General features: G+C 40.3%; 1 protein-coding gene across 3 annotated transcripts in view; it reads left to right on the forward strand.

Annotated features, from left to right (window-relative positions):
* c1qtnf4 (C1q and TNF related 4) overlaps positions 1-11,567 on the forward strand; it is a 61,447-nt gene that overhangs the window by 43,713 nt on the left and 6,167 nt on the right. For 2 of the 3 annotated variants that reach the window (XM_075466921.1, XM_075466920.1), the window contains one exon: positions 8,597-8,958. In XM_075466921.1, the coding sequence (XP_075323036.1) occupies positions 8,602-8,958 (357 nt within the window). In that variant the 5' untranslated portion in view covers positions 8,597-8,601. Of the gene's footprint in view, positions 1-672; positions 743-8,596; positions 8,959-11,567 lie in introns of all 3 variants that reach the window. The other variant, XM_075466922.1, reaches the window with a different exon arrangement.

An 11,567-nucleotide genomic window follows, 5' to 3' on the forward strand; every position in this document is an offset into this window, starting at 1 on the left:
GGCTGATTTAATAATAATAATAATACATTTTATTTATAACGCACTTTACATTTACAACAAAATCTCAAAGTTCTACAGTGGGATAAAAGACAAATATTAAGATCAAAAGCAGGGACAGTAAAATGCAAATAAAATACACAAATGTATTTGAAGGGAGATCATTAAAAGCATTGGGTAAAAAGAAAGGTTTTCAGGCCGGTTTTAAAGTGTTTCACAGTCTGTGGAGCCCTCAGATGTGGAGGCAGAGCGTTCCACAGCTGAGGGGCAGCGCAGGAAAAAGCCCGGTCTGCCATTTAAGCCAATTTTAACACCTACAGAGACCGCAAGGGTTGTGATTGGTCGGCTAACAACATAATTTCTGGAATCACTTTTCTGGTTTAGCACCTTCCTCTCAGAAACAACCTCACAATCGCTTGGCCGTATTTTCTCTACCTTCGTATCACTGCCTGGTGGTGAAGACCGAGCAGTCCCCTGCTTCCGAGCAGTAAACACCGTAACAGGTGCGGCTATCGCTAGGTGGCTGTACGCATTGATATGAAGGGAGGCAAAAATAGCGCCAAGCACTTGTGAGGTCTGACTTTTTCTGGAGGGACAATTTTGTGATGCAAATGTATTACTCTTTTGAACCCATATTGTTTTGAGAAGCAAGACGCTTTATTTTTGGGACCCAAGGAAACTAGCCGGACTACCTTCGTCAACGCCAAAACGAGGCTGGAACTCGGCTCACAGGACGCAGCAGGGGGTAAGAAAATGTTCATAAATTATATTGCTAATATGGGATGTCATAAAGCTTCATGTCAAAAGAGGCGAACTATCCCTTTAATGTAGCGACGCCTACTGATTGGGAGGTGAACTGCCTTGCGTATCCGACAGCCCGACGGAGAACTTCGAAAGGACGGAGAGGTGATGGAGAAGCATACTGAGGCCTTTAGTGAATCTGAGTTGCTTTAACTCCCTCAAGATGCCAGTAATGTATTTTCTTCATGGCATGTAGCATAGTCAGAAATAATAGTCACCACTGACAGAAACATCCTCATTACCGGTCTTTTTCCCTTTGATCATCCATCCATTTTCTGTACCCGCTTAATCCAACCAAGAGTCGCAAGGGGGGGCTGGAGCCTATCCCCTGTCACTGGGAAACAGGCGGGGTACCCCCTGGACAGGTCGCCAGTCCATCAGAGGGCCACACAGAGACAAACGACCATCCACGCTCACATTCACTCACTGGGGTCCATTTAGAGCCACCAATTAACCCAACATGCAAGTTTCTGGGCAGTGGAAGGAAGCCAGAGTACCCGGAGAGAACCCACGCATACACGGGGACAACATACGCAGAAAGGCTCCAGCTGGGATTCGAACCAGTAACCCTCTTTCTGTGAGGAAACGGTGCAGCCCCCCTGCTTTGATCAGTTTATTATCCATTTTCTATTTGTGATGTTTTGTTCCTGTGAACATAACACATTTGTTTGAACCAACTTTTTTTTAAAACACCCCAGCAGAGCCGCTTACATAGAGCAGCAACTCCCACCTCCTGCATCCTCATATCGTCTTCCATAAATTCTTTGCACTCGCCTCCCGTGGTATTTATGTTTCCACTTCCAACAAGATGGTGGGTAATCTGCGGCGAATTGTTTTGCAGAGCACGATGTCATTGTAGGCAAAAGAATAACACGATGGGGCTGTTAGTGTTACCATTAGTTCCCTGATGAATAATTTAGAGGAAAAACATGCATTAAGGCGTTTTACTGGACTGATAAGCCGAGGCAAAGAAAGCCCCCATCAGCAAACAATGACATTAATTCTGTTAGAATTTAGTTATGCAGTTGTGCAGGTAATTAAATGGTTATAATCCCAAAGCAATAATTTGATTACCGTTTCCAGAATTTTGCTGCATACATACTTTATACACTTTTAAATCAAACAAACGTATAAATGTCAGGCAGAAATCTAGATAAACGTAAAGATGAAACTGCCAACAGTTATGAGTGATGCCGTTTACCTGTTCCCCGTGGAACAGGACAGGACAAGAGAAAGAGCCTGTTTTGTACAATACAAAAAAAATTGCATAGCCCCACACTTTTCTTTATATATTTGCATGAACTAATTCAGCTGCACTGTTTTCCTCTCCGGTCTTTTCTCCGTGCCGCTCTCTCGTGGGTGCTCATTATGGAAGATGTTTGTTTGATCTATACTTTCAGAGCTTTTTTTTAACCTGAAGCTTCACTCTCTCTGTGGAGTAGTCTGTCAACATGAGTAGTTATAAATGCTGCTGCTACACTGGCACACAAACTCAACAGTGTTTCTTGCAGCCATTATACATACACGCATGTGTGCTGCATTGTCAGTTGCGTATGTTTTTATTCAGGCTGTGGACAGTTATAATGTCTGCGGTAAGTTGATACTGCAGCATGTCTTTCTCTGGCAGAATGGATTTCTCCCCCAACAGCAGAGGGACAAATCAGACAAAAAACGATCAGTTGTGCCTCAGTGCCTGAAGTACAATTAAACACTATAATTAGTTTACATTTAAAGCGGTCGATTTAGTTTAAACATAAAAGAGGAACATTTAGTTTCAACAGCAAATAACTTAAGGCTTTGGTGGTGATATATTGCAACCGGCAAAAATACACAGAGTACACATTATAGACAGGAAAGGATATATATATATATATATTAGGGCTGGGTAACGATTAAAATCTTTAATCTAATTAATCACATGATTTCCCTGATTAATCGCGATTAATCGCATTTGTACGTAAAATTCAAAAATTAATCCAAAAGTAGTGTATAGCTTTTAGTTTTATTTTAAATGTGCTGCCATATGAAAGTTACTGGTGCTATGAAAGTGCCATAACATTTGTTGTGCAAACACACTTTTAACATCAGCATCTTTCTGTAGTTTTTATGTAGAAGCCTCGCTCCACTGTCTGTTTCCTTGAATGACTTGCTGCTATCAGTTGTGTGTTTTGCCTTTAAGTGATATTTTAGACTGGAACTACTACGCTGAGAAGACAATTCAACTTGGCAGAGTTTATAGATGACTTTGGTTCTGTCGACTCCGCCGTCTGGAAGAACTTTAAAATGAAAATGACCGAGTAAAAGTTCCGTACCCTTCTCCATGTTTGGTGGATCCGCCGATTACTTTCTTTTCCGGCTCCACAGCAGACAGCAACAGACTTTTACAAAATAAAAGCCTGTGAGTAACAGACTTTTACAATTATAAAATACATTTTTTTAAAAATTTTAAATTTAGAAAATAAACTGCGTTAATGCACGATAAGATATTTATCGGAATTAAATAATTAACAAGTTAACGCGATAATAACGAGTTAACTCGCCCAGCCCTAATATATACATTTATATACATGTAAAACTAATGATTAGACAGTAGATTTCATGAGCTGACATGCCAGACTTCCTGATTTCACGGTGGTATGATAGAATCGATAGAATTAATTCATAGTGAATGATGAAACAACCATTAAAGCTTCTGACATGACAGATTAGTCTGATGTGTTTTCTACAGCCAAATATGCAGCGAATGCCCTCTTCTGACATCAGATTCATTACATTAATGGCTTTATCTGTCAGGTTTAGTGATCGCATTCAGTCATCAGATATGTTATTTTATGTAAATGTTTCCCACAACTTCATGCAGACATACCCGCAAGAGTGACAAAAAGATCCATTTGTCATTTGCTGGAGGCCAGATAGTACAGCATGGGAGGTATTAGAAAAGTTATCATCAACTCTTGAAAATAAAGTCATTTTTCACTTAGCCTAGAACCAGTGCTGCTCCTTTGTGTCTTGCAGAGATGACAGGCTGCATTATGACCAGAAACGAGACTGAAATACAGTACAGAGCACTCATTTTGTTTAGCACCAGCACTTCATAATGAAGTAGGAAAACTATGAAGTAGTTTCAGTTTAAGCAGCATTGTTTATCATGTATTTGATAACACAAATTGTTGGGCTTCTTTCTTAGGTCTGTACTGTGTGAGTGAGGCCAAACTTTGCTGGGTGTGGTGCTGCCATCACTGGGTTTTCACCTCCATGTTGGATACTCATGAACTGAGGGTGCTTCCACTATGTTTAAGTTTTAAGTCTAGAACATTTGTGTGAGTGTACCTCACCTTGGATCGATACAGTAAAACAGGGTACAGCTTTGCATGGTTCAACTCAGGAAGTAGGCATCTCATGTTTCAGTTTAGGTAGTATCACCTCGAGAAAAAGTTTAATTTGCTTCAACGTCCTTAGAACAAAGAAATAGCTGCTAGTTGAATCCTCTCCTCTACATTGAAAAGAAAAACTATCACATATTGCTTTGGTAAAGAAGATAAATGTAAAAACTCGTTGGTGTAGTTGGAAGCTGGAAAAAAAAAAAGACTTAAGCACCAGCAATTTGTGTCGTACCATCTATCCACAGTCACTCTGCCTTGTTGTTAGTGGAAATGTGCCGTAGCAGGTAGACTTCTGGTTGCAAAAAGAAGTCTGATTGTAGAAGTTCTAGAGAAAATGACAACACTTGTTGATCTATTATACCTAAGGACACATTTTCTTAATGAGTTTATGGCATCAAACACCAGTTGAAAGCCGTCTTCTGAACAGCTTTGTGCTGGTTTTGTAAACTATGGTCGTGTTTAACATAAAATAAAAAATAAAAGAGGGTCTGATAGGTCTCGATCTTATGGGTCATTAGTTCTCAGACTCAAAATGCACATTCATAAAGTTTGATGACACAGTTGGGTCTGACTACCTGAGGTTAGCTGTATACAGCTGTGCCACCATGTACAATGCATTTATCTTTCATTTAGAAAACATATTTCCCCAAAACTAATTCTCACTTAGCTCTTAACAAAACTTGCAAATGCTAAAGTGCTAACGTTTTAAGCCCATGTTAGCATTTTCAGTTTGAACACATTAGCACAGCGCATCACTGTGCTAGTTAACGGAGCCATCTGGCACGTGAGAGACTCTTTAGCACGTTTTCTTATTGGATTTAGACCGTTTCCATTTGCAGATATCGCATAAAGTGTTTCCTGAAGGACATAACATGCTAATAAAGACTGATAATATGACAGGGAAACTGTGACATCAACTGAACGCTGAGGTTGCTCCTCTGGGTCGCTAGCTTGTAGATGATAAGCTGAGACCTTTTTTGTTTTCGGTACTTTGAGAGTGCTGACAGCTCCACCTGTGTGTGTCTATTTTCTGTCGGTTAATTAGAGGAGGACAATGAAACAATGAGAGACACATTAATAGCCTCTCTACAGAGAGCAATCTGCCTGAATGACTCAAACACAGCTCAGCAATTAGCATGCGTCTTTCATCTAGGTACATACAAATACCGCCTTTTTTATGGAAAAATATATGCTTGTTCTATTATGTTAGGATCACATGTTATATTAACTCATTATTTTTGTTATTCATTTATTTTTTGGTCTTTGTTTAAGAATGAGGTTTTGTCTCTTTCTGATGATCACATCTTATTTCTCTTGTCAGGAGGTGTGATGTTTAGGCAAAATATCAACATTTATGTGTGCTGAAATGTAAATTAAAAAAACAAACAATGGAAGATGACAACGCATCTATAAAGCAGAGATATTTTTCTTCTCCTGGCGCAGAACCAACTTGGTTAGGCTTAGATTAGATTAGATTATACTTTATTTATCCCACAACGGGGAAATTCACTTGCCACAGCAGCAATACAGCAAGAAATGCAACAACAGACATGAACAAGAGATTAAAAAAAGAGAAAAAGCAAGTACTAAAAAATAAAGTGACCAAAAAGTAGTATAAAAAATATTGCACATTATGAAGTTGAAATGAATAAGATATAAATAAATACGGATAAAGAAAAATCTCTATGTGATAATCAAATCTTAGAACTTAAAATGACCTTTTTGAATATTAGTGTCTTGCTGACTTGTTCATATACTCCAGATGCCATTTCTGCGGCTCTATAGCAACCATAGCCTGTATATAAATGAATGGACGAACACAAACCCAGGCTGGCCTTTGTGGAGCCAGAAGTAACCATATTTGGAGTGGAGGGTGGACCTGGGGAGTAGCTCTGTGTGTTTCTTTAAGGACTTATTTCTTTTACATGATGAAATTATTTTCAGAATGACGATGAGAACATTAAACAAAAGGACTGAATCGATACATTGAATGCGAGTCTGTTGGAGCCAGAAATGTTTTGGATCCAGCATCAAATGGCAGTGATATCACACTTTATGACACTTTTACATTGGCTTCATGACCCACAGTCAATTTATAAGGTCAATGAAAAATAATGTCCCCAATTTCATTCCTCTGCTCCAGTCATAATCGTGTTGATCACTCAAGATCATAATTAAAGTTTTCTTTATACATTTTTGCAGAAGCAAACCTAACTATTTTCTTTGAGAAAGCACCTCATAACAGCGTAAACTATTTAACAATAAGAAGAACCTCCAGAGGAAAGCAATCATGTGCCTCGGGTCAGTTTGGATGAGGAGACGCTGCTTTCGAATGTATAGTTTTCAGGTCTAATCTTATCCACTGATAGTATTTCTGAATAAGCCATATCAGATGTAATGCTTGTACCACTCTGAGATGGTCAAATGCTAAAAATTTATGGTGTTGACGTGTTGATCTGTGTCAGCCTGGTTCCAGAAAGTCCACTGTCAAACTGATTAAGGGCAACCCTGGAAAATAAGGGTGCAGAAACTCAGCTTGTTCAAACAGATTTCTCACAGCCACTGTGCTGAGTTAGCCTGTTTAGACGTGGATAAAAATCCCAAAATCTTAATGTCTTTTTGTTTCACATTGCAGTCATTTCTATCACTTCTCTGGGTTAATGTTGTGACTCATGTAGGTCATTTTGCACATTTTTATTGACTTTCTCTGGTTTTCTTGTGGCATATTGTATTTGTTTGGTTTGCACTTCATTCTTCCCATTTATAAGTCCTTATATAGTTCTTTAGCCTTATCCTGTCCTGAATTGGCAACGGGCACAGTTGGCAGATGGTTGAGGCGCTATGATTAATCCAAAGAAAAAAAAAAAAAAATCAGAGAAGAGGGAAAATACAAACTGAATAAACGCACTGAGAAAAAACTACAGGAAGCACAGAAGATGAAACAATCTGACAAGGAGCAAATGAATACTTCTCCTACTACTCCTACTACCTTTTTGAGTTAGTATGCGAGTTTGAGTAAGCGAGAAGTTCCCGGATGCATACTAGATTCTCCGAAATGTTGGGTATGCATCATGGGGTTACTACTCATACTCAAACTACCCAAGATGCAACGTAACGTGACGTCGCCGATTGTTATTTCCTGTCAAAACGGCAGTTTCAAGCTAGCTACAACGAGGGTAGGTTCACTTCCTGATTTCAAAACAAAAGTACCAATTGTTTCGTAATGGCTTTCCCTATGATAAAAGGCAACGGGTATTTTATTTTGTGAAAATAACCGGAAGTGTGTTGCTCACTGCGGCTAGCTTTAGTAGCGCCGACTTCGTGGGAACAAAATTGTAAATAGCCGGTATTTTGTCAGGTTTTCAACACGTTGGGGATCTAAACGACTACTTTCTCACCTGAAAATGTTTCAAATGTTGCTAAAGTTTACAGAGTTTAGAGCTTAAGGGAAATCAGGTTCAGGCCGACTGATTTCGGCTCGGGCAGGAGCAAAATGCATTGTGGGTAAACGCTCTGCATACTGTCTGATTGTTGCAGTATGTAGTATGGAGTATGGAAGTATGCAGTTTGCTAGTATGTAGTATGCAGTATGTGGTTTCGAACACAGCCTGGGAGTATATGTGCTGAGGGAGTGATGAGGGGATAGAAAACACCTGAGAGTTAATCAGTAACTCAAACCAGGTGTAACACAGGAAAGGAAGTAAAACTTAACAGAACAAACAAGCGGGAATCTCTTCAAATTAAAACAGGAAGTGACCAGAGCACTAAACCAAAGACCATGACATATTCTTCCTGTTCATTTTTTTTTCCACTCTTGTTATTTGATGACTTCCAATAAGAAGTAAAAGTACTAACATACATTAGTACCCTGGGGCCTGACTCTTTGATATTTTGTTTATTTCTTTCACAATCAGCAGTTTTAAAGATACTCTCCTTTTCTGGTCATGCACAGCAAAGGGTTATTTTGTAGTTCAGAACTCTTCAGTGCTGTGTGGTTTGAACAAAAAAATTATGATCTGTAAGGAACAGAGATGAGCAGTGGCGCGTGAAATTATGAGACGGGATATTATCCTGTATGAATAAATAAAAAATAGCATTACAAATGCTATGATCAGTCAAGTGACAAAATGAATAAACAGTCCTCAGGCAGCCGGAAGATTCATTAAATCTCTTTCAGTTACATGATGAGGGAGACGTAAGAAAGATGGGCTCCATCCACTCAGAACAGAAGCACAGCCAGCAAAACGAGCTTCATAACGTACATTTTATTTATTGGTTACACGTTGCCGGCTTTACGTCCTGCAACTAAAACCTTAGCCATGTCACATCTGTGGATTTTTATGTGAACTTTACAATGCTGCACAAACTCTATGTAATGAAACCCTTTTTTCTTTTCTCTTTTTGGATTTCTACAGATACAATGCTGCTCCAAGCGAGCGTGCTGACTGGCCTGCTGTGCCTGAGTCACATGAGCGGCGCCATGGGTTTCGCCCGTTTGCAGGACAACGCGGAGCTACGCTCGGCTTTCTCCGTGGCACGAACCAACAGCATGGAAGGCGGACCAAAGATGACCGTGACCTTTGACACCGTTTATGTCAACATTGGGGGGGATTTTGACGCCAAGGTTGGTTTGTTTCGCTGCCGTATCCCCGGGGCCTATTACTTCTCCTTCACAGTGGGAAAGTTTCCCCACAAAGATCTGTCTGTGATGCTGATGAAGAACAGAAATGAGGTGCAGGCCATCGTCTATGAGGAGAACGCTGGAGAGGAGAGGAAGGTAAGTTTCAGACTTTGATGGCTCAGAAATAAGGGTTGGTGTCGCAAACAAGCCAGTCATCAGAACGACACTGGTGACATTCTGCATAACTCTTGGTGTCAACAAATTCCATGAGAATACCAAAACCAACAATGAACTGATCCAAATAAGTATTTTATATAAATACTGGGCGAGTTATTAACGCGTTAACGCATTCATTATTTAACGCCGACAAATATTTTATCACGCATTAACGCCTGTTTTATTTTTATTTCATTTTATTTTTTTTATTAAAAAAAAGGCTTAAAGGCTTTTGTGCCTTTAATGGATAGGAAACATCAGAGAGAGGGGGAACAACACGCAGCAAAGGGCCGTCCGATGCGGGACTCGAACCAGCTGCAACGAGGACTATAGCCTCTTGTACATGGGGCGCCTGCTCAACCCACTACGCCACGGACCACCCCCTTTTATTATTTATTTTATTTTGTAAAAGTCTGTTGCTGTAGACAGAACCAAAGTCATCTGTAAACACTGCCAAGTTGAATTGTCTTCTCAGCGTAGTAGTTCCAGTCTAAAATATCACTTAAAGGCAAAACACACAACTGATAGCAGTACATTAAAAATAAAAATAAATGCTAAAGGCTATACACTACTACACTACTTTTGGATTTTGCGTACAAATGCGATTAATCGTGATTAATCAGGGAAATCATGTGATTAATTAGGTTCAAAATTTTAATCGTTGCCCAGCCATAATAAATACAAATCCTAACAGAGCTTATTCCTGTGTAACGAAGCAGATCAGTGAGCAACACTTTTGCACTGGGTCCCAGGTCTCTTCATTACTATGAACAACACATTCAGATTTATTTTCACTCAATCCCACACACACCCATCGTGCTTCTAGAACAATTCACCAGAGCACCACAGGTGCACTAATCCCCGGCTGAAAATAGTCCTGAACAAATATAAGATTTCCTTCTGTTTGAATAATATCCTCCAATAACTACAGCAGCCAGCCAAGATGTTTTTGTCTCTGGCAGGAGCCATCGTGGCTGGGAGCAGTGAACTGAGTTAGAGAGCTGACAAGGACTGAGAAATGAGCAGTTTTCGTCAATGTCAACAAGAAAAGTAGACAATCGTGTCAAACTTATCTATTAAAGCTGGCAAAGATCTTGGAAACCAGAACCAGAACTAACTTCTCTGATCTAAGCCACTCCCAAATTCGGAGTGGAAGTCCACATACCAGACACGTTTATGCTAGGAGCCCCCATACAAATACAGCCAATGATGTGGTTGAATCATATAAAGCACAAGATGAAAAAGCTTTTAAAACTTATTTGTTTTATTTCTCACATCAAGTTGACAAACAGTTGTGAAAAATGCGACTTGTGTTAGCGAACTGATAAGACTGAACTGGTAAAAAAGACTACACATAGCTTTCTTTACAGCAGACAAGCTTTAATCGGGTGTAGTAACACAGCGAAACGCTCATTTAAATTCAGCCATGCACTTTTAACACACTTTATATGGTATTAGACCCTTTAGATATTAGCCACCACAGTCGCACGATCTTGGCAGAACACTACACCATCAGCAACAATCAACACAGGCGCTCATTCTGGCTATCGGCTTGCAACAAGCCACTAGAACACAATGGGAAATAGCTAGAATCCAGTTTTAGAGACTTAGCCGTGCAGAAGAAGTGCTCACCAGCTCAGAATCCAGTTTCAATTCAGGGTAGTCATAGTTACGCCAGTCGCCAGTTCTGGGATTGTGACTTTCCCTCCATTATGCCCACCGAACCAACGTGAAGCAGCACATGCTTTGGGTTTTTCCAAAGTGTCAAATCGAGTTGGTCTCTCTTGAGTCATGATTACCAGTTTGTTTTCTGCGTCTTCACTGCTCATGGCCACGTGGTTCTGAAAATGTTGCTTGTTTTGGAGAATTGAAGATGACAAATCAGAGGAGATGCTGTGTGACCTGTTGGATAACCTGTCGGCCTTCGGTCGTCAGTACCGCCTTTCCTCTCAGACACTCACTCGCTACAGTGGACAATCAGTCAGAGTGAGCTCCAATTTTACTTGTTGAATCGGCTGAAAAAAAGACGTCGATTGAGTCTGACGATGGTTGCTACACTGGTATCCTCCAACTGGTATACTTTAGACCAGTGTTTCTCAATTCCGGTCCTTGGGACCCACTGCCCTGCATGTTTTTCGATGTTTCCCTCCTCCAGCACACCTGATTCAAATGAATGGCTCCTGATCAGGCCACTGCAGAGCTTGATGACGAGTTGATCATATGAATCAGGTGTGTTGGAGGAGGGAAACATCGAAAACATGCAGGGCAGTGGGTCCCGAGGACCAGAACTGAGAAACACTGCTTTAGACAAAGTACAGAAATAAATGAAAGACTGTATTCTTAAAGGGATAGTTCGCCTCTTTTGACATGAAGCTGTATGTCATCCCATATTAGCAATATCATTTATGAACATTTTCTAACCCACTGCTGCGTCCTGTGAGTCTAGTTCCAGCCTCGTTTTGGCGTTGACGAATGTAGTCCGGCTAGTTGGCTGGGGTCCCGAAAATAAAGCGTCTTGCTTCTCAAAACAATATGCGTTCAAAAGAGTA

This window comes from Odontesthes bonariensis, chromosome 1, assembly GCF_027942865.1.
Source record: "Odontesthes bonariensis isolate fOdoBon6 chromosome 1, fOdoBon6.hap1, whole genome shotgun sequence".
Taxonomy (NCBI): domain Eukaryota; kingdom Metazoa; phylum Chordata; class Actinopteri; order Atheriniformes; family Atherinopsidae; genus Odontesthes; species Odontesthes bonariensis.